The sequence below is a fragment of the Medicago sativa genome, chromosome 5 (assembly GCF_051527215.1).
Source record: "Medicago sativa cultivar Bolivia chromosome 5, Bolivia_mono, whole genome shotgun sequence".
Taxonomy (NCBI): Eukaryota; Viridiplantae; Streptophyta; class Magnoliopsida; order Fabales; family Fabaceae; genus Medicago; species Medicago sativa.
Window position 1 is genome coordinate 17,061,550 of NC_140753.1, and position 23,790 is coordinate 17,085,339.

Genomic DNA, 23,790 nt, shown 5'->3' on the forward strand with positions numbered 1-23,790 from the left:
CAAGTCATATAAAATAATCTAGGGTTAATAGGTCTTTACCCCCTGTAATATAGGTCATTTCCGGTTTTACACCCAGTAAAAAAAATTGATTTATCCCCCTGTAAAAAAAAATTGATTTACCCCCCTAATAGGCCAAACAAAAACGAAAAATTCTTGAAAAAAAATATATAATTGGTTTTTGTTTGGCCTATTAGGGGGTAAATAAAAAAAATATTTTACATGGGTGAATCAAAAAAAAATGACATATATTACAGGAGGGTAAAGACCTATTAAAATGTGTGCGGCAATAATAATAATAATAATAATAATAATAATAATAATAATAATAATAATAATAATAATAATAATTAAAATGTGAGCTATAGCCTCTAGCCTACTTGACAAAAAAAAAAAAAAAAAAAAAAGATAATACTTTTCTTTTGGCGTAGCCTATTTTACTTTCCAAGTTTACCCTTGGTTTAACACTTAAAATACCAAATAAAACATAACTGCAAATTATGGTTATGACAAACACATACCCACAAAATCAAAAAACACGTCAATAGGTATATATACAAAACGGCTGTGTGCATAAAGAAAAAAAAACTGCAACAAATATATGTCACTACAAAACCACCCATGAGCATAAAAACATATTCATTCTTTCGAAAAAAACAAAAAGTAAGCATGGCAGGCAGTGCATAAAGATTGTGGAGGGTCATTTTTGTGTTGAAATTTTTGGCAATTGATTATGAAAATTATTTAATTTATATGAACAAACAGAAAAGAAATCGCCATATAGATATACACTTGTTTTTTAATATCTATATGGTGTCATGCTAGGTTTTAGTGTTTCCATTTCAGTCATTGATTTCAAAAAGTAGCACTAAGTCTCATGATATAATATCATGCATTACTCAGTTCAAAAGTGATATACAATTGAGATGAACTAAAAGGCTACTTATAGAATATGGCTTCTGACATATATACATGACTTCGACTTTTGACCTTCTTCTTAGGTACGTTATAGTTGCATATTCAAATTGGTGGGATCAAACTATAGCAACATTGTTGTTATTACATGGGTATGGCTGCACAGAGTCAACAAAGAAATATAATATGAAGGGAAGATTGAAATTTTAGACCTCTAGAAGGAAACACTTCATAACTTCCAAAACTATTCCCTCAAGAAAGAAAAAAAACTTCCAGAACCAAGTTCACTTCTTCAATAATTAACTTTAGTTTTGCTTGAATTTGTTTTCCTTCTGGTTGGTTGTTTGCAAAATTCTATTTTCTATTGAATAGGAAGAGGGAAAGCAACACAAAAGAAACTACCACCTATAACGTGTAAGTGGTGGAGAAATGAAAGATGGCATTTTTCGGAGCTGATGTGTGAACAGAAGATTGGGACATCACGGTGGTGGTGCAATATCGACCACTCTATTGTGGTCGTATGGAGTAAAATACCCCACTGCAATGGTGGTATGTTATTAGTACATAGTAGAATTTGAACAAACCTAGGTAGCTCTATAGCATAGTAGAATTTGAAAAAACTCACGCAAAATATTCTTTTCATTTTTGTCTCTACTGTAGTGTAGAGGAGCTCAAGTTATTGAGTATGATCATGATGATGTTAATTAACAAATATGAGGATTTGTATTATTCAGTCTATGTATATTTGTTTAGATTACATAATATTTGCACTATTTGGCTGTGTTCCGTAAATGATGTCGTCATCCTTGCTTGCTTCCTGCAACTTGTGTTTTGGTTTTCAACTGATATACTCTACTCTGACATATTTGCAGTTCAAAATGTGCGAACCACAAATGTGCAATGTTGTGTGTAAGCTTAAACTTGATGCCAAAACTGCAAAAGCATTCAAAAAGAAGATTGATGATGAGTATCGGGTGAACATGTACGGCGTGCCAGTAAATTGTCTTATATTTCCATGCCTGTTTTCTGCCACTATCTTGATATTGAGGATCTTACAATGCCTCTACCTTCTATGTGCAGGATTCTAGATAACCTTCCTTTGGTTGTTCCCATAAAGCGTGTGGATCAGGATTCTACTGTTTATCAGCTTGGTTTCCATGTTGGACTCAAAGGACAATATGGTGGGGTATGCTCATTATACTATAAATCAATGTCTATTGTTGCGAATGCCAATTTTTTCCTTCTTCCTGTGCTTACTATGTTGAAATACACAGAGCAAGGAGGAGAAGTTTTTTATACACAACCATTTGGCATTTACTGTCAAATATCATAGAGATTCACTCACTGAATCTGCCAGAATAGTGAGCTTTGAGGTTAAGCCATTCAGGTCTGTATGTCTGTGCTTGATTTGTTCTATGAATTCAGTTTTTCAAACCAGTTGTGGTATGGATTCTTGCTGATTTTCGGTTCTGAATGATGATTTGCAGTGTTAAACATGAATATGAAGGGAAATGAGATGAAAAAACTCGCTTATCAATGTGTGACCCTCATGCTAAACATACAGTTGTCAACTCCAATACTCCTCAGGAAGTTGAAGAGGTAAAGGAAATCATCTTCACATATGATGTTGAATTCCTAGTGAGATCATCTTAATTAAACAGTGCTTGAATGGAATTGTATTGCATGTGCTAATAATTGTTAGCCGAAATATTTTGTACAGACTTACTCTTTGCCATTTTGAGTTGATGGGCCACAAGACAAAATTCCTGCCATGAGGTGTATTCTCATGAAAAGTCCCTAACTTTAGGTTTGTTTGATTCATTCTCTTTATATGATAGGTGGTTTTATTAATTAATATTGCTGCAAGAGGTTTGCAAAGGTATATGCAAGATATTGAAATGCTTAAAAAAACGCAATTGACTTTATGTAGATGCTTAAGCTAAATTAGAGCTCAACATGCAGAAAATAACAATCTCAACTGGTGTAGCCACTGTCACAAACTGTCTGAATTTGAATTTATGTATTGCTGCCATTGATCCTTTAATTACTGATTGTAAACATCTCATGACTCAATTAGAGAGTGTCAAAGTCACATGTTAGGAGACATTCAGTTCATTAAGCTATGTCTCTGTTTCAAAGTTTTCAATTTTCTATTCAATTCAATCCTAATATAGATACATTGTTGTAACGCTGCAGAAAAAGAAAGGATTATTTCATCATTCTTCTTTTTTGGCTGGTGGAGCTACCCTAGCTGACTGACGGCTTGAAGCCGAGGATGGAATTCTGGAGGTATAATTAACTTCATCGAGTTTCATGATTCAATGTTTTGTTTTGTATTTTTATGTGCGATGATAAAAATGTTTGGTTTTTAGTAACTTTTACTTTTCAGTCCATCTGTGCGTTTTGTTTTTGCTGCATGATTTGGATACTTTTGAAGGGGGCGTATATAGATAGAGATAGCATTTGTGCTAGCATTTTTATATGGTTTCTTGGTATGCCAGAAAATTGGTCCCATAAAGAAGTTGCAGGAGGAATGGTAGTAATGCAGAAACGTTCTTTACTGAAGATTTTTCATTCGAGTGGCATTAACCTCATTTAAGTGACTTTATCTTGGTATTAAAATCGTGTAATTCGCTAGATGTCATGTTTGGAAAGGTTTCTAAGTTTCAGTTATTCACTGTTGTAGAAATTCCCTTTTTGTGGTGTTTTTGGAGAAGAAAATAATGCATAATGAGGATCATTGGTGGCAAATAGATAGATGGAACATTTTTTGTGATTTCGTTCTATTCTATTTATAAATGATTTGGCTATTTGATTTTTTGTTGTTTATGTTTGGTTTTCGATTGCATTGTTATAGGATATTTTCTATGAAGCTATTTTATTTATAACAGATATGGCTATTTGATTTTTTACGGCTTATGTTTCGTTTTCCATTGTGTTGTTATAGAATATTGTCTTCGATGCTCAAACTCAGTCACTGAACCTTGAGAAGGTTGATACTTTTGTTGAATCCTCGAAATCAGTTCCGATTCCTACCGTATGTCAAAATTATTGTCTCAAATGGTTTTAGGTGATGTATAGGATAATAGAGTAATGTATGATGTATAAACCCAGAACAAGCTGCTGAACACCTTCCTGTAATTAGAAATGAGAACAAGTCGACATGAGGAAAATAAATAAAATTATGGCATTCAAGACATAAACAGATAACAGAACTATAAATTAAAAAATATTCAAAGTGAAGGGAGGGGAAGCCTATTAGTTAGTTTTTTGTAATTAGGAAATAAATTATAAAAATTAGAAGAAATTTCTTGATGAAACAAAGTTTATGCTAATTAATTATTGAAAGCAATGTGGGTTATGAGAGTAAATAAATATAGGGTTAAATATGTTATTGGGCCTTACATTTTGCCCTCCTTTAAAGAATAGTCCTTACATTTCAATAAATGTTTTTAAAATCCCTACATTTTTCTTCCGTTAACACTATTAGTCCCTGCCGTCAAATTATGGCCAATCACCAAACGGATTGCTGACGTGGCAATTTTTTTTTGTTACAGTTTTTTAATGGGTTGGGCTTGTTGGAATGGGTGATATGACCCGACCCATTAAAACCCATTTCAATGGGGATTCAAATCCCTAAATTCCCAAAAAAAAAAAAAAAAAAAACTTCTTCTTCCTCCTCCTTTCTTCTTCCTCCTGCGATCTCTCATCTTTTTTCTCCTCCTTTCTTCTACCCTCAACCATTTCTTGTCTATCCTCCCAAATACAAATCAACATTAACAAGATGTAGATAGTGAATTTGGTGGTGCTTGCTGTTCTAGCGGCCGCACCACCCTTTTTCTTGTCGGTGCCGTTTTACAGATTCGAACCTTGTTAAATTCGCCGCCATGCTTCGTTCTCTGGTGAAGGGGTGGGGTTGGGGGTTCGGTTTATGGGTTAGCTTTTGGGGATCCGACGGGATTTGTTCTAATTTTTGCGAAAGAACATGGTTCGGTTTATGTGAAATCTTTGAATAATAGACCAGTACAAGCAAAGGAATAAAACAAATCAATTACAACGGGAGTATGGTTTGGCAAAGGAATCATTTTTCTTTGCGAAGGAATCAATTTTCAGTACATAAGAGGTATTCTTTGATTTAATATTTGATGGTTTGGCAAAGGAGTCAATTACAACAGGAGTATGGATTTGTTCTAATTTTTGCGAAGGAATATGGTTTGGCAAACCAATGAAACAAATCAATTACAACAGGAGTGAGTCAAAACTTTCAGATCAAAGACCAGTACAAGCAATGTTCACAGCCGATATATATCAAAGTACTACAAAGGCATTTATCCAAGAGATTTTAGTTCTTATTGTATACCATTTTTGAAAGAGGTTTTAGAATTTAAGAAAGACGTGTATGGTAACTGAAATCTTTGAGTGATGTAGATGTGATAAATAATAAATATTAATATTTTTTATTTAAATTAGGATTTTAACACGTGGCATGACATGTCATTAATGAGGCCATGTGGCTTCCTAGTGGCATCTATGTGGCATGTTCCGTTTGTCCGGTCAGCAAAAATAGACGGCAGGGACTAATTGTGCTAACGGAAAAAAATGTAGGGATTTTAAAAACATTTAATGAAATGTAGGGACTATTCTTTAAAGGAGCGCAAAATGCAGGGACTAAAAACATATTTAACCCATAAATATATAGGCTGTTGATGTTGATTATCTAGAGTTGGCTAAAGAGCTTGCAAATATGCAGCATCGTTGTAATCAAAGTTATCATAATTTGTATTGTTATAATGATAGAATGCAGGCTTCCATAGTTGAGCTAGGGTAGGGGTGTTCAAAACCGAACCAACCCAATAGAAAAACCGCAAACCAAACCAATCCAAACCGAAACCGCAAAAAACCGCACTTGGTTCGGATGAATTCGGATGACTTTTGCACTGAACCGCGCGGTTCGGTTTGGTTTGCGGTTTGCATCTCAGCAACCGAACCAAACCAAACCAAACCGCAAAAATAATGAATATTACTTAAATATGTACTAGCCCAATTACATAGCTCAATAATAATCTCTTTTGATTCGATTTTTCCATTGTTGCACCATCAGGTTCGATTATAATTCTTTTCCATCTCTTTCAATTCATTTCCAGTGATGAATTTGTTTTCTTTGCTTTTCAATAATTTGTTTCATGCTTATGTTTTTTTCTTAATTTTACCTATTTCTATATAAGTTTTACCTAATATTTTATCATATAAACATCAAAATAAAATGTCCTATGTTTATTTTGTAACAAGTTGGCAATATTAGAGTTAATGTAATATTTTTTTATCTCGCGATAAACCGCACAAACCGAACCAATCCAAACCGCATTGGATTGGTTTGGTTTGGTTTGGATGACTTTTTAAAAATCAACCGAACCAAACCAAACCGCATGCTTTTTTATCTCGCGGTTTGGATGACTTTTTTGCTCAAAACCGAACCAAACCGCACCGCGAACACCCCTAAGCTAGGGTTCCATTAACCAAGGAAGCAGAATTTCACCCGGTAATTAACACTCAAATCAATTTCTATATATTGAGTGCATGTATTTATATTAAGTCCATTAGATTGGGATTCTATTTGTTTCAAAAATAATTTGAGGCCTCTATTAGTTAGAATTTAGAAGAATACATATTTATAGAAAAAGAAGTTATTTTTTACAAAGGGTTATTGAGAAAAACTCCGGGCACATTTATTATAATTTTCTTAACTCACTGCTCTTACCTTTCTTTCCCTCAATCACGTTCAGACCAGCCGTTTCTTTCCCTTTTGAGCTTACATTTTTTATTTCTCTCGGTTTCTACATCTTGCTTCAACGAGAACCGCGAATGCTCTAGACATTGATTTATTTATGATTGCGTCTTTTTTGTGATTTGCAAGTGGAAGTTACCTCTAACATTAGCTTTGAAGTTCAAACTGGGAACATTTATAGCCTCTCTTTGTGATCTAATGCTGTTATTTCCGCCAATGGCTCAACTAGATGAGCAGTAGTTACTTATGACAGAGCTGGAACCGTCTCAGTGTCTGCTTGCAAGTTGGAAGGAATAACCTTTGGTAGCTTCTTGGATTGAGATGGTGCCTACAAATGGTGGTGGAGCTCAACATGCAGAAAATAACAATCTCAACTGGTGCAGTCACTGTCACAAACTGTCTGAATTTGAATTTGTGTATTGCTGCCATTGATCCTTTAATTACTGATTGTAATCATCTCATGACTCAATTAGAGAGTGTCAAAGTCACATGTTAGGAGACATTCAGTTCATTGAAATTTCAATCTTCTGCCTCAATTACTGGCTGAAAATTTACTGAGGTCTCAGTCAGTCCTGGATACTTTCAATTGAGTCATGAGATGTTTCCAATCAGTAATTAAAGATTAGTTGCTGGTGAAGCAGGATTAGAGTAGATCTTTCAATTGTATTTGCATTTCCACAGTTTATGGGCTGATTCAGTATTCTATATAGCTATAAGGTGTGTCCCTGTTGCTGGGGTATTATTATTAGTGTAACACTTTTGTGTTCATTTCTCTCTTGCATTTGGTCCTGGACTATAGGTATTTTTGTGTCTTAGTATGGTTGATTTGTGTATTTCAGACTTTCTTTGTAATCCTTCTTCCATGCACACCTTTGTGTTTTGTTGTAAAATGTAGTGTTATGTTGTTTTTTAGCTCTTGCATTTCTTGGCAAAATTTTATCAATTGGAATTTGTTAGAAGTAACAATGGCAATGTTAATGCTCGAAAATATGCATTTGATAGACACCTTAAAGTTGTGCCACGTTATGTTTACTAAGAGCATTGAGATGGTAACTCATTCTCTTTCTTGGTTCCCTGGTAGCTTACCTAAGTTTTGAGACAATGTGTGCCTCTGTCATGAAAAAACTAAAAAACTGATGATATGGTTTTAACGTTTTTCTGACCAATACATTTATAAAGTTATACCCCTTTATACACATATCTTATTGAACATGAGTCATAATTCTATGTCATCCCTATTGAACTTCAATAATCATGTCTCTCAATCTATGATTAGACTTGTGAACACGAATGTGCTCAATGTAAGACTAAATCTCTGCTTCATCATTATCAAGGTCGACTGAAGCAATGTCTTATACGATTGTCTTCCCCGTCAAAGCACCATTTCATAATCTAAGAATGTCCTTATCTCCAATAAGTTTAATTTTATTTTTCTTCTTGCAGGTAGTGTTAAACTGAACTAAGCTTTAACAATATGTCATGGCTTCATTTGGTAGTAGAAATGCAAAATTAGAGGTAAAGTTCTTTTCTTTTTGTCTCTCTCACACATACAATAAAAAGAAAAACCAAGACCATGTGTATTAGATAAATTTCCAATTTACAACAACTATTGAATAAGTTTTATTTTGTCAAGTTCAAATATCAGGCAATTCAAGCATTTTAATTGAAATGTATGATACACAGCTTATTCTTTATGTGAATAAAAATGACCATGCATACTCTGTGCTTTCAATATAGAGAAAAGCTCCTATAAGATACTGGTTAATCCTGCATCATTGTTCAGCTCTAAAATTTCCACTATAAATATATTAATGTTTTGAAACTCAACTTACTTGAATCTTACTATGTCATTCTGTCCTAGATTAATGGAAGGTTAATGAGATTTTGTAGCTGGTCTGCTCGCTTGTTTTTATTGTGTCATTCTTCGGCTGTCATGCTCATCTGCAATGGTGTTTTTGCAGTGGTTAGGATGGTTTATGTGTCTCGGAAGTTGGAATTGGATCAAGCTGCTTGAGTGTTGTCCGATACACAACAGTTGGTGAAATACTTCTCTGCAATCGCGGTGTAGTAGAATCTACATATATTAGGACTTTTGTTGGTATCTTGAGATGTTTAGGGTCTAATTATTCAAGTATATGGTGTGATGTTAATTGGCTTGAATAATTCTAGCTATTGTTGAATTTAAATAATTAAGTGATGGTCCTTATTTAGTGCGGTAACATTTTGGGATTGGCTTAGTACACTCGGATTTCATCTTAGGAAATCGGTTTCATTTGTCTTTTTTTTTTTTTTCAAATATCATCACAGCCTGGTTTCATTTGTCTTATTCAAACATATAGTATGGATTTTCAAAAAAACAGTATTCAATCTGTGCGAAGGACACGACCTTCGTTCTCAAAATTAAGAAGAATAGCAATGTTCCGTAATTTGAACATCTCTCCTTTAGAGTAAATTTTTAAAAAAATGTAATTCAACCCGTGCGAAGCACGGGCTTGTAACTAGTAGATGTAGAAAGAATGAAGAATACAAATAAAGTGTTGTGATGGTCTTCGCGGCCTATCTTTAAATGCCTTCCCATTTCTCAAAATGTTTAAGAATGAGACTCACGTACATACAAAAAGAACATGTTTTTAAGTGTACGATTGATCTATGTTTATTATTTATATCCATAATTTGTACAAACAAGTTTTTTTTGGGAGGTTGTACCAGCAAGTTTTTGGCTACCCTTAACACTAAACATATATTTACATCTTTTAGTTTATCAATGTTTATCCCTATCATCTGTGTACTCTATAAATAGTTAAATTCAAACCAATTTATGCAAAGAAAAATAATCAAATATATGCATACGTTAGTGCATTAGAAAAAGCGGACAGATGGGTACGGGAACAAATCAGTAACAAATTTATCAAGCTTGATTATTCTTTTAATTCTAATAATTTTCTCGAAGATATATCAAGAAAAACTAAACCAACATTGATGTTGAAAAACATACTATTTATGAGTTACATGCGTTAGCGCAGTAGAAAGAGCGGACAGACGGGCACTAATGAGTTACTCCCTCCGTCCCTTAATGTAACCCCCCTTTGCATTTTTCACATTTCTTAAGAAAAGTTGTCAGTGTAATTAATGTGTCTGTTTTTTGTATTAATATTACCAAATTGTCCTTTGTTTGTATGTGTATTAAATTTGACTATTCATATTTCAAGACAAGTTAGTAGTATTAATTAGGGGTATGTTTAGGAAAAAAGTAATAAATGCATCTAGTAATTTGAAAAGGGGGTTACATTTAGGGACAAAAACAAAATCAAATGGGTGGTTACATTAAGGGACGGAGGGAGTACATACTAAAGCATATCAATTGATTATGATTATTTGTTTAATTGATGATGATGATGATCATAATAATAATAATAATAATAATAATAATAATAATAATAATAATAATAATAATAATAATAATAATAATAATAATAATAATAATAATAATAATAATAATAATAATAATATTAATAATAAGAATAATAATAATAACAATAATAATAATAATAATAATAACAATAATAATAATAATAATAATAATAATAATAATAATAATAATAATAATAATAATAATAATAATAATAATAATAATAATAATAATAATAATAATAAGGAGAATAATAATAATAATAATAATAATAATAATAATAATAATAATAATAATAATAATAATAATAATAATAATAATAAGGAGAATACATTTTAAATTTATGTGTGAGATTGAGTAAATAGGCAATTACCCCCTGAAATTGTAAGTTTCGTCAATTACCCCCCTGACGTTAACAAAATTTCAATTGCCCCCCTAAAATTGCACAACGTTAATCAATTTACCCCCTCCGTCAAATTCTTCTGTTAGTCAACATCACGTTTTGCAAATACTACCCTGAAATTTTGCACTTATGTGCAAAATGCCCCCTGAACTTGAAAATTTATATTTTTTTTCCTTATACTTGACTCAAAAGATATTAAAGACAAACAATTAACATAGTGGTTGATATCCTTGTAAAAAATGTGTAATTATAATATTTTCAGGTTAGCTACATATTTAAATTGGTATGTTTTGTTTTATAAATAGATTAGATGACATTTTTTTAACCAATGATTAGATGACATTGTTTCTAATGGTTTTAGTCTGCTGCAATACTTATCTGATTATGAAAATTATTTTGAGGGGTAATTGACTATTTACTCATGTGAGATTCAATAGTTATTTATCATTTCGTCTATCTAAAAAAAGATAATTATTCATAATTGAGTTTAATTGTTTTTTAAATAATAAATAGCTAAATGAAAATAAAAATAAAATGAAATTTAGTGAATAAAATTAATATATAACATTTAATATACTAAATTAATAAATTTTAACTTACTTTTTAAATAATATTTATTGATATAATTTTTGTTAAGAACACTCTTTTATGACATTTTACACTTATGAGCTAGTTGAATCACTAATTTTATCAAACACTTCAATTAAATTATTGGTTATCATTCATAAACTACCAACGATAATATATAAGCTATCAGTCATTAACTATTAACAATAACTTATCAACTATTTTATCAATTATCCACTACTTTTACCATAGATAAATTTTGAAGGTTTTTCCAATTTTATATATCTCTCACAGAATCAATTTGTTTCCCTGGCTTTTGGTTTTCTGTTCGTTATTTCTCATCAAAGTTTCCCTTTCTCTCACAAACTCATCCTTCCGAATCGATCAACGATTTCTTCACTTGGAAGTTGAAAGTTATAATTGGGGTAAATTTCTTCTCAAAGTTTCCCTTTCTCTCACAAAATCACAATCCCAAACTCATCTTTCTGAATTGATCGACGATTTCTTCACTTGGAAGTTAGGGTTTTGTCTCTTGGAAGTGATAATTGGGGTAAATTTCTTCTCTTAATTGTAACATTTTTGTTGTTCTTTCACCTTTGTTTGAATCAACTTCATTGAGTTTATGTAGTGACTTTTTTGTTGATTTCTGATACGCTATAATCTTGTCAAATTTTCTTGTTTAATTGATATTTTTGTTACTCTTGTTGATGTTGTTGAAGATTTTAGTCTCATTTTCTTAATTAAGTTTCAAGATTCTAGCTTTTATGAGACATTTTGTTGGAAATTTGGTAACAGAAACCCAATTTATGCATTGTGGGTCTGAATAACTGAAAGTTCGATAACAGAAACCTACATTGTATGGTCTTGTTTGATCCATGTTGCCGACCCTGATTATCATTAGATTATGAGTCGTATAATCTTGTCAAACAATTTCAAAAGGAGCTTTCTTGTTGAATTGTTATTTTTGTTTTTATTGAAGTTTTTTAGTTTAATTTTCCACTGATTCATCACTTGATTCTTGTTTTCAACATCATTAGCGAGTTAAGGTTTAATCTTTTTCCTATATTTTCATTTTTTTTTTAAGTCAATATCTTAATACCCTTTTGGTTTTTTCAACTGATTCAACTCTTGATTTTTGTTTTCAGCATCATTAATTGATACCAAGAAGATAGTAAAGTTTCAATCTTTTTGCTATTTGAATAAAAGCAATTATGGTGATTGCTGATAATGAGATTAGTGGTGCTCCTAGATCAATATTGAAGAGAGGTTCCCCAAGTTTTGGCAAGAAAAAAAAAGTTCATTGGGAAGATCAGAAAAGTGATGACATTCCTGTGTTGGTTGTTGGAACCAAGTCTTGGCCAGCTCTTTCTGATGCTCAAACTTCAAAACCTATGAATCATGTTGAGAAAGTTGCTAAGGGTGTGGATGTAGTAGTTTCTGTGCCTAGTGTTGGTCAGGCTGCTCCTAGAGCTCCTATCCAGGTTTGTTCATTATTGTAATTTGATAGCATTATCGTTTGAGAATGAAATGCAAAAGGTCATGTTAGTGTAATGTGATTTTGATGGAGTTTTTTTTGTTAAGATAAACATGTTTTGTATTGATCTATTTTTCATGAATTTCGCAATATTATTGCAAGCATAAGAATTGTATTATTGAGTAACAATTAAACTATGACGTGTTGGTATTAAACAACGAGTAAAAAATACTCTCAACTCTGTTTGACTATTTTTTTCGTGTTTGCCTGATTTTCCGTGTATGGATCTGTGATTAAACAGGAGTCAAACGATTCTGGCAACTTCAATCTGATGACTAACATGCCATCACCACACTGTCAAAAGCCAGGCCCCAAGCGCAAGAGTAACACAAATGGCACGCCTCACTTTCCTGCAGCAAAGATGCCTTATCATAAGCAGCCGCCTGTTGCTCCGTATTTTCGTTCTATGGAACCTCCACCTCACATTGCTGTTCCTGCATATGCTTTCCCACCTGGTTCAGGACCTTATCCGAATGGTAAGAATCCTAAGCCTGTATCCTCGGTGGCAGCAGGACAAGGTGAGAATCACTAATCTTCAATATTCTTGCTTTGATACCATTGAAGTGGCTTTTAGTTGCAACATGATGTTTTACAATGAGTGTTTTTTATTGTCATTATGATATCTTCTCATTATGGTTCTGTAATTGGTTTGAGTAATTGGCGAAGTAATTTGTTAACTTACTAATTGCCTAGTTCATCTGATTAAGGCTTGGCCAAGTAATCTTAATTTTGTTAACTCGTATAATTGGCTAGTTGATCTGATTAAGGCATTGTTTTTTGAGTAAACCGGGTGAGGCTGGGAACTAAGAATTAAGAAGATTTAACTGGTATCTAACATATTTTTACCGTTCAAAAAATATTATGCATCAAATTGATTTTAAATTCATTTTAAGTTCTTATAATTGTTTTCGTATAGTTGTTTTTTTGATATAGAAAGCATGGAACGAAGATGCAAAACTATATATATAACCCGTCACCGTCGAGTTAATTTAACTGACCGGGTTTCATTACAAGATCCCTCTAAGAATAGCATGGAACAACAGCAGAAGAAATGTCACACCAATTTGAATAAGTTGAGTAGTGCTTTTGCGAAATTGGCTCTAAATGAAGAAATTCGTGCTTCAAAGAGAGTAAGGAGGGAAAGAATAAACTGGGAAGAAGATGAAGACAAGTAAGTATGCAGTCTGTGTTAACCTGTGTTTGAAATGTCTTCAAAAAAAAAAAAAAAACCTATGTTTGAAAGTTATTTTTTTATGTTATTGAGTTAAATATGTGTTTAGTTCTTATAAAATTACAGATTTTAACTTCTATAAAAATTATTCTGTTTTTGACATTTTTTTTTTTCATTTTATCTTTTATATATTTGTTTAGTTATGAATATGGATGCATAAGTATATTTTCTTCTCATATTATTTAGTTGAATTTGAATATTTCACATTCATTCTATATTTTGTGAAATATATATATATAGGTTGTTTTTGAAGGGGCTGAAAAAACATGGAAAGGGACGCTGGAATGATATTTCAAAAGAATTTGTGGTGACAAAGACTTCAACTCAAATTGCTAGCCATGCCCAAAAATACTTTATCCACCAAAATGTGAAAGATATAGTGAAGAGGAAAAAGAGAAGTATACATGACAGAACCTTAAACAAGAATGACACACCAGTCACTGAGATTCCTTCAGTTGAGCAACAAAATGAGCTTACTCCTTTAGTCACTTCTCCTATGGAAGAACATGAGAATCCTCCTCAAGACACAGCCACCTCAAGACAAATGCAGTTGGTGCTGCTCTGTCCAATCGGTTCTACACTTCCTGATATGAACAAACTTGAGAAGATGTGCAACTTGTTCAACTTGTTGGCAAAAGAACTTTGAATTAGAGGAGTTGTTTGCATGAGGACAGTTTTCTTGGGTCTCTGGCAGATTATGTAGTGTTAGTTTTGGTTGCTGATTTTGTTTGATCTTTAGATAGGTGTCTTTATTTGTTGAGCTGCTTGTTTTGATGTATTATTCTGTCATGGATTTTACTTGCCAAGACAATGTGGTTGTATATTTTAGGTCTTTCTTTGTTGAGGTACTTGTTTTGCTGTATAATGCTTCTCTTCGTTATTAGATACAAACATAAATACTTAATGTTTCAATTTTTTAATTCTTCTCAATTATTTATCTATTCACAATGGTTAAAAGAAAAGGACCTATGCACTTTAAACTTTTTTGGTACAATACACCAGAGACCAGACCCTTTTATTTTACTTTTTACAAGAGTAAAATGATGCACTTGCTATTAGACAATACAAACTAGACAATAAAAATGTGTTTGATTGTTGGTTGGTTTGAAGAACTGTAAATAATTACTTGTTTGATTGTTTGTCATTAGATTAGGATTAATTGTCTGAAGTTAGTGTGTTGTATAATCTTGTCAAACAATTTCAATGGGAGTTTTCTTGTTGAATTGTTATTTTTGTTGTTGTTGTTGAAATTTTTTAGTTTCATTTCCTTGATTAAGTTTCAAGATTCTTGCTTAACTCTCATGCTTTTTTGGGTATTGTTTTCTTGATTGTGCTTTTATATGATTAATATCATTATTCTACAATATTCTTTTAAAGTATCCTGTTTTTTGTTTCTGAAATTTGGTTCACTGTTACATCATATATAGTCAATCTTGACATAACAAGCTGCTTAATAAATATCATCCATTTTGGGAATATGATAGAATTCAAGGTCATTGCTTTTTTATTTTTATCTTTTTAATTGGAGGAATTGTCCTATAATAAGTGTCCTAGACTTGTAGGATTATTGTTTTTGGGAATATGATTAAATTCAAGGTCATTGCTTTTTTATTTTTATATTGTAATTGGAGGAAATGTCCTATAAATTAGTGGCCTAGACTTGTAGGATTATTTTTTGATTTAAAAAGTATTTAATTTACTAGTTATTTATTCTTAATAACTTAATATATAAGATATTAAAAATAGTAATGTGGTTTTGTCACAGTATAAATTTGACCTTACATGCCACCAATTTTCCTTTTTGTTTGATATACTTAAGCACTTAGCTCTGTACAAGATTGGCAGAGGAGGGAGGGGTTGCATTATATTGAATTATTTCAAATTTGCAAATAATGCATGACTAGTTCTAAAAAAAATGCCAATTAATAAGAATAACATAATATTTAAAACAAGAAAGAACAATGATTATGAGCGAGTCAGTTGCATGCTGGTTCAGCCATAAAATCACACTGTCCTGACTTTGGTTTATAAATGGTCACAAAAGAAAAAAAAGAAAAATCGAGGCACGAATTCTCGCACTTGTATATAGATTTGTACTAAGGTGACTGCATTTTTTTCTAATACATAAATGTGTAATCTACTCAATGTGTGCAATGCAACCAATGCAGATCTATATTGCATAGTGACCAAGACAATTAAAACTAAATAAAACTATGCAAATGTGATTTGTACAAAAGGAAAACACAAGAAGGGGCTTTGCAATATTTTCCAATTGCTTCATCCTCCTCCATGTTGTTTGGCGAGGTGAGTACACTACACCTTCTCTTCAAGTTCTATTGAAATCACTTCGTGGAAATATTATGGCTGTTCTTAATTTTGCGCATACATACTTTTCTATAGAATTCAGTACCAGTAGCATGATCAAAAGTTGCCATTAAAAAAAAAAAAGTAGCATGATCAAAAGCATATATGATTAAGAATAATGTTATTTGACAACTTTTGTTGCAATCTTCTTTTTCTCTCTCCTTATTGGTCAAAAACAATAGAGAAAGAAAAGGAAAAGAGGTGATAAAAATATCATGTGAGTATGAAAGAGAAAATTGTTCAAAAGTTGTCACAATAATGTTTTACACATATCATTTCTCTATGACTAATGTAATGTGAAGCCAACTTATACTATTTTCTCTCTAATCATTTTATTATTTCTCTCCCATCTTTCTCTTATAAAACACACAAAATTCACTAGGACTTTCCCGACTTTAAAACTGAAAAGTCACAGTTACTGTGTTTATCTTTCTCTTATACTATTTTCTCTCTAATTACTAAATTACACAACGTCGGTGTGACTTCCTCACCTTAAAAAGTCATTGAATCCCCAAGAAGTATAAGAGATAATGAGTGGATAGGATTCAAGGAGACTTAGTTTTTAGAAAAAATATACTGTGAAAAGGCTACTTGGAATAGATTTTCGTTGAGGTTAACAAAATAGATTTTTTTTGAAGTCTGAAACAAAAACTATTAAATAATAAAAATGATTTTTTTTGTTAAATAAATACAAAACAAACGGGACATAAAAGTCTTTATTGGAAATGGCTCTTGTGCAAAAAAAAAATGGTTTTTCTTGCTTATATTAATGGCTCATTCACCCCTTAGATTGTACCCTAAGCTAATTTTTGCTCCCTTTGGATGCGGGAGGTTTATTGATTTTTTTGGTTAGTTTTTGGTTCCTTGTACGTAATTTCCACTTGAATCTATTTGATTTGCTGTTAAAAAATAAAGAAAAAAAAAAAAAAAAAAAAACTCTACACTAGATCAACACTGGAAATCCAATACATATATGCATATCAAAAGTAAAATATTGTTTCAAGAGAAATTCTAAAAACATACTCAATTTCACATAATTCTCATTATACTGTCAAGTACAGACAAAACTATGGTACAATCACTACAGAGAAACAACAGAACAATACCACACAGAGATATTGCAAAGAATGGAGAAGAGGATTGAGAAAAAAGAGAATATACTAGGCCACACTGGATAGTGACTGACACTATAAAAACCGCTACAACAAAATCTTGAGAATAGTCTCACTTGTGCCCCCGGAAAAACATGTATATTCTCTGCAGAAGCAACAAAAATAAAAGGAAACAACCATCAGCCAAATATTTCAATCCTTTCTTCTGAAAGAAACTTGCAGGTGTAGCTGGTGAAGTGAAAAACACACAAGTCATGGTCTACTTTATCTAAATAGAATAGTAGCCAAACATAAGCTCCCAGTACTACAGTCCTAGTTTTAATTGGTTAGCATAGTCTTGAGTTTCCCAGAGTCCACAATAGCAACAAAAAAAAAAAAAAAATTGTAAATCCTAGTTTTTAATCAATCATCTTTTCCATTCTTTGCAATAGAAATATTGTGTTGGAAAATGGTGAAAAGTTGTGAATTCAACTTTTTATGATTTTAAAAATAGTTTCCAATACAAAACTACTACTTTTAGTTTCCTTAAACTCAACCAAGTGAGCTACCCATCCCCCCAATAGCAAGAAACCATTTGTATCTATATGAATAACCACCGGTGAATCATTCACTGTTAAACACACTTCAGTCTTCAAAAGGACTGCTTAAACTCTTGCAAGGCCATTCTAATTTACTCTGGCCCTCATCTAAAGCAACTCCCTGTTGTCTATAGTTCTATAATAGCACGCTATAATTCATATCAAAACAAGAACAGAAAACGAGGCAGAGAATAGTACAAATTCATATTCTTTTAACTACAATCACTTATCTTGTTGCCTAGAAGCAATATAAATAAAAATGATGAATGTAAATCAAAGCTATTGTCCCTCACCTGAATTACCCACAAGCTTAGAAGAGCCTCCAAGCAAAACAAACCAAATCCGATCAAATAGAATATCTGTAAGAATACCAGTAATATTGATGGATCAAAGCATGTAAGCACAGGTAAAAGGTTATGAAATTTATTTTTCTTCCGCACAAATTACATAAGAAATTAAAAATGAAAAGTAGAGAGGTTTTCATTTTTTTTCTTTCAACTACTTCAAGTTACCAAATGCGATAAAAAAAATGCATCCATGTTCTCTGGTTGCACTCGAGGGCATCCAGGTTATTTTGATCTAATACACGTACCTTATAGTAGCTAGACACCACTAAATCTAGTTCCATATCCAATTCCAACAAAATTTACATCTCTTCATCTAAATTAAAGATTCTACATTCAGTTATTTGGTTGCATTTCATTTGGTGTCTAGACAGTTAAGTGCCAATAACTACATGGAAATGAAAATTTTACTTAAACTATCTGACACTTAATGTCACTCATGCATACATAAGATCATAATTCCATAGGAGAGGAGAAAGAGGTGATCAGCTTGAGAACACTAATTGCCTCCAAGACTTGGGGCTTGTTTGATTACTGTTTTTGAAAATTAAAAAAGTAATGTTGTTTGAATATAGCTTGTTCTGTAAAACTGTTGCATATTATGTTGTGTTGAAAAGGAAGAAAAAAACATAATGCTTGTAAAAAACAGTTTTTCAAAATTGATTTATAAAACAGTTTTTAAAAAACCAAAACACAATCAAACAGACCCTTAGGTTTAAATTACTGCAGATATATAAATGGATAATGTTACAACTTGGCATGCAAATATTTCATCATTAAATGAATCTTATATGTCTGATCACAATATTAAACAGAACTGCTTTTAAATATCCAATGCAATATATTCAACCAACAAAATAAATGCTAATATGGACGAGTACAACTTACCCCAACCAATACGTGGTCTGAGAACACATCAATCGCTGCAAGGATGCCCCTGCAATTTTAAATTTATTAATTCAAATGCAACAGAAAATGAATATAATACTTAGTAAGTTGCTAATATACGAGCATGACTTAAAAAAAGGGTGGCAAAGAGATAACAGCACAAAATGGCATTCAACTACAATATGAGAAAGACCAAAATGTTTTGAAAGGGGAAATTAATCAACTTTAGAGCCACATCAATTTCTTCCCACCTGAACTCAAACGAATGACAAAACAACATCAAGAATGAACATATATCCCACTATATTGTTTCATTGCTGACTTATGCTAAAACATGTACGAGGCATTCATCTGCACCTATGAAGCACAAATACTCCTCGGATTAGGCGTGTCCGGTGTCAGATACATATCGTGTCCGAAACCGACACATGATTGCATTGAATTATGTCACTTTCTCAAATTATTATCGGTGGCGACGTGTTTATGTCTGTGCCGTGTCTGATTAATATCGGTGGCGACGTGTTTATGTCTGTGCCGTGTCTGGTGTCATGTCTGAGTCTGTGCTTCATAGATCTGCAGTTACGATGATCCAATCTTTTTCTTATGGGTTAAATATGTTTTTGGTCCCTATAAAATTTTAAAAATTCATTTTTAGTCCCTATAAAAATCTTCAACTTTTAGTCCCTGCAAAATTTCCTATCAACAGTTTTAGTCCCTATTATTAATTAAGTAAACTTGTGTTTGACTAATGGAAGTCCACGTGTGACATTTTAAATGACATGGAATTAATTAATAATTGTTTTTTATTTAGTATTTAAATGTATTTAAAAAAAATGGGATTTATCTTTTGATGTATACTTCAAAAATTACACTCGATACCAAGCAGATAAAGAGATCAAAAACTTTACACTCAGATAAGTAAACCCTGCAATACAGCTTGTAGAACTTACGTTAATGACTTTCCATGAAAAACAACTGGAGGTGCAATTGCAGCAAAGATGCAAAATGCTATATGAAGCTGCATCAAGTCAAAGCAATTAAAAAAAGGATTAGTAAGTCGGTCACTAAGTAACATGCTAATATCTTGTAATGGATCAACATACCAAGTAGAACATGAAAAACCAACTGAACTTCAGTGCACTATCAGTCCTGCATAACAGAAACAATCATAAGCAACAACCATCATAATGCACAATCAGGTTAGGAGGGAACATTTCATAATGTATCATTTGCCTGTTACTAAAAGGGATCCCTAAGTAGACCTAAGCCCTGTGTGTTTACAGTTTAAACAGTGTTGAACTGCTAGTGAATATACAAAGGAAAATTGCAATTTACCTCATAGCACGATAGAGGGGCCTGTACCAAAGCACATATGAAAGGGGAATCCCAAGCAGCGCATAAATCACTGCAAGGAAAAATATTTTAACACCTGCACATTGTAAACTTCACAGTGAGGTCCCAAGCCACAACACGAAACTAGAGAAATGGCAATAACATGAAAGTAATAGAATAAGCTCACCCCCGCCTCTGATCCAACAGACAATCACTGCAACTACATTAAAAACTAAGCAGAGAACGATTCCTGCAAATGATATCAAAATAGGAAGAAAAGATAATTAGACAGGACTCTATAATAGAACAGAAAACATAAAAGTAAAAGAAAACCAAGATTTCTAGAGTAGATGTTTGTGGTTGAGGGCATGCATGCATATAATATGATATAAATGCCCGATGGAACAAGTCTTGCCAAGAAAACATCTCATTTCATTCCATTTCACCCACCATTAGAGCCTATAGCTATAATCACGGAAAAAAAAAAACGTGCATGCCCTTTGCTTTGGTTTAACGACATGGAGTTGCTACTTAACCAAGAAAATGCTGGTAAGAAGTTACATTTCTCAAAAACATTCACAGACCAAAATAATTAATATATTAATAAATAGATAACATAATTAAGTGACCATACCCAACCAACTAGCAAAGGCCGAATATTGCAGTCTCTGAGCATGAACTGGAATCTCATTGGCAATATCATGATGAATGATTGGGAAAAATGGAGGCCAATTCTTATCATCAACAGGCACACCGGCTGGTAAGCATATTTTGAAAACAAGAAAAAATAAGTTTGGCTTAATGTGTATATATAAAGATGCAGTGAAAAGACAATTGAAAATCTGGTATTGTGGGATCTCGTCATTCACCTTTAGCAACAGAATCTTCTCTTCTTTTTATATCCTACATATGCATTTGAAAGAGTCAAAATCCTCAAAAGCAAAGGATACCAGTTGACTAATAGTGGCAGAAGCAAAAACTTGTTATGCAGGCATTTAAGAGAATACAAGTGCATTGTACATCACTGTTGATGCTGACAATTAAAATACTACTGTAAATTAATGCTAAAGAACCAACACCAGCAGCTAAAAAATTCAAAACCAACCTTCTCTCTCCTTTTTAAATCAGCTTCCCAGACTGCTAGCTCTTGACTTTTTTTCTTGGAGTCCCCCTAAATAAACATCATAAAGACTAAACTCAGCCCCCTACCAAAAAGAATCTTAAACATTTTATGAAAATCCGTTCATAAGAAATGAGATTACATTTGAAGTCTCCAAAGGAATATCAACAGTGGCATCGTGTCTTTGACCAAAGCCTAGTGGTTCAGAAGCCACTGAGGGAACACGTGATTTTGATCCAGTACCATTCTGTAAGATTTTCATAATAAATAGAATGAGAACAAATGTAATAACTTCAATGAAATGAAACACAAAAAAAACATCAAATGCCGAGGTTTCCAAAAACTACCAATTTGTACTTTTGATGTAAATTTGAAAATAATGATGGCTATACTATTTTATGATGTTGAAATGGCATCAAACTTGCACAAACAGCCCTCTGAAAACTCAATGAAACACAACTACCAACCATATCAAACAATCACACTTATGTGCAATAATTTTTCATAATAAAATGCAAGACTATGCATGGAATTTGAATACTGCATCTATAAGGCAATGGCATACTTTACTTAGATAAATAGTAGATCATATATGCATTGGCCCAGGGATTTCACAGAAGATATATTTATATGTTTAACACACAGCAGAGGCATCTACAATTTATAAAAGTCAACAAAACATTCAGCATACCCAATACCTCTACACTGTGTTTGTCCTGGAGATAATTACAGATAACCACACCACAGAAACTTTACCTTCTCAGATGTGTATACAATTAGGTGAACAATCTAAAAATATTAGTTCCTAAACTTCATATTCCCGGTTATAATTTATGAAGATAGTGTTTGCAGACCTCTCTATGCCCATGAATGTCAAAATAGATTCCCTATAATTGATTCCTTTTACATTTATATTTATATTTATTCATATACATTGTACAGCATAACTCTCATTATTGTGTTAATCGTCACAAAACAAAAGCAAAACCACGATTAAAACAAAACAGAAAACCCAATTTACTTCGTCAGTGTTTGATTTCACAGTAGGGAGGTCTAGAAGTGATTCAGGACACATAAAATTGATTTTGACATGTTTTGACGATTTCAGTTGGAATTGATTTCTTCCCCGTAATTGATTCTAACTTGAAATTGGAATTTGTAACTTTTTAACTCCAAACATGATTTTTACACTCAAATGCATTTTTTCGTGAATGTACTCAAACATAAATCAGTTCACATTCAACTTACATTTAACTAAAATCATTTATACAAAAATTAATTCACAAAAACACAGCTGCATGAACACAAAAAACAACATAACCTAATTTCTCCAGATCCAAGTCCTCCACAAACATCGAAGCTAAATTCCACACCGATACGCAATCTCAAATTCAAATCAACACACACTCTTTCTCAACTAACTTTATCCTCAATTCAAAACCAAACGAACAAAAAATCAAACCGAAGTCATAATTGCGCGAATTAACAACAGATCCGAAATCAAATAACGAATCACATAATCAGTTCCAATTTTATAGATTATCATAATGTACACCACAAATCTAGAGAATGCTGGATCTGAGCGAGAAAAAAAAAACTAAAAATAGAAATGGAAAGAGAGAGAGAGAGAGAGAGAATCGATTTAGATTACCGAAAATGGATTGACCTCTTCTTCTTCGAAAGGATTGGGATCGTGGTTGCGATTCATGGTGAGAAATTAGATCCGAAGAAAATGTGCGAAAACGCGGAATCTGTTGAGAGAATCACTTCAGAGTGCGATAGTGCATGCGGTGAGTGAAACGCAATTTTCTGCTTATTTGGAACGCGGGATTTGATTTTAGATTTTTTTGAGACAAAAAGTGAAATGAACTTGAATTTTGTATTCTTTGCCCCTTTATTCAGTTGGGATTTACGGTGTGTGCCATTTTAGTCGGTAAAGTGGCACTTTCATAATGTGGTGTGGAAAATGGAAGACTCGCTCTCAAGTAAATAAATTCACGTGACTAGTATATAGTAGTATCAAACTATCAATGTAGGAGTAGATTTAGGCTGTAAGGACTCATAAATCGCAATAAAATTATTTCCGTCAAATGACTAATAATGTAAATTCATGCTTAAAATTTAAAAAAACGTAATGACTTTTTTACATGCTTGTTTAAAACACAATAAAATGTTCCTCCGAGATAAGTTAGCTCATAATTTTATGTTTGA

The 23,790-nt window shown here is 32.4% G+C and overlaps 3 protein-coding genes and 1 long non-coding RNA gene across 5 annotated transcripts; 3 read left to right on the top strand and 1 right to left on the bottom strand.

Annotated features, from left to right (window-relative positions):
- The first annotated feature begins 1,567 nt into the window (after nucleotides 1-1,567).
- LOC146920607 (transmembrane 9 superfamily member 8-like) lies at nucleotides 1,568-4,236 on the top strand. Of its 2 annotated transcripts, none has more exons than XM_085714034.1 (7): nucleotides 1,568-1,894; nucleotides 1,993-2,098; nucleotides 2,187-2,299; nucleotides 2,400-2,550; nucleotides 2,633-2,719; nucleotides 3,109-3,201; nucleotides 3,414-4,236. In XM_085714034.1, the coding sequence occupies exons 1-4, from the start codon at nucleotides 1,704-1,706 to the stop codon at nucleotides 2,425-2,427; spliced, it is 438 nt and encodes a 145-aa protein (XP_085570160.1). In that variant the 5' UTR covers nucleotides 1,568-1,703; the 3' UTR covers nucleotides 2,428-2,550; nucleotides 2,633-2,719; nucleotides 3,109-3,201; nucleotides 3,414-4,236. The 2 variants fall into 2 exon arrangements, with proteins under 2 accessions (XP_085570160.1, XP_085570159.1); XM_085714033.1 differs by having other exon boundaries at nucleotides 1,690-1,894; nucleotides 2,400-2,511.
- Nucleotides 4,237-6,915: 2,679 nt separating this feature from the next.
- Nucleotides 6,916-8,937, top strand: LOC146920608 (uncharacterized). Its single transcript, XR_015011840.1, has 2 exons — nucleotides 6,916-8,212; nucleotides 8,659-8,937. It is a non-coding gene; the product is annotated as an uncharacterized LOC146920608 (long non-coding RNA).
- Nucleotides 8,938-11,355: 2,418 nt separating this feature from the next.
- Nucleotides 11,356-14,753, top strand: LOC146920609 (uncharacterized). Its single transcript, XM_085714032.1, has 5 exons — nucleotides 11,356-11,626; nucleotides 12,222-12,557; nucleotides 12,852-13,128; nucleotides 13,544-13,781; nucleotides 14,082-14,753. The coding sequence occupies exons 2-5, from the start codon at nucleotides 12,288-12,290 to the stop codon at nucleotides 14,485-14,487; spliced, it is 1,191 nt and encodes a 396-aa protein (XP_085570158.1). The 5' UTR covers nucleotides 11,356-11,626; nucleotides 12,222-12,287; the 3' UTR covers nucleotides 14,488-14,753.
- Nucleotides 14,754-17,160: 2,407 nt separating this feature from the next.
- On the bottom strand, nucleotides 17,161-23,390 carry SCAMP5 (SCAMP family protein). The gene is made up of 12 exons (XM_085714009.1): nucleotides 23,231-23,390; nucleotides 21,722-21,826; nucleotides 21,565-21,630; nucleotides 21,329-21,362; nucleotides 21,094-21,216; nucleotides 20,647-20,709; nucleotides 20,463-20,556; nucleotides 20,231-20,276; nucleotides 20,078-20,145; nucleotides 19,128-19,176; nucleotides 18,189-18,254; nucleotides 17,161-17,462 (listed from the first exon to the last, which is right to left on the bottom strand). Exons 1-12 carry the CDS (start codon nucleotides 23,285-23,287, stop codon nucleotides 17,430-17,432), a joined length of 804 nt encoding a protein of 267 aa, XP_085570135.1. The 5' UTR covers nucleotides 23,288-23,390; the 3' UTR covers nucleotides 17,161-17,429.
- Between the last annotated feature and the right edge of the window lie 400 nt (nucleotides 23,391-23,790).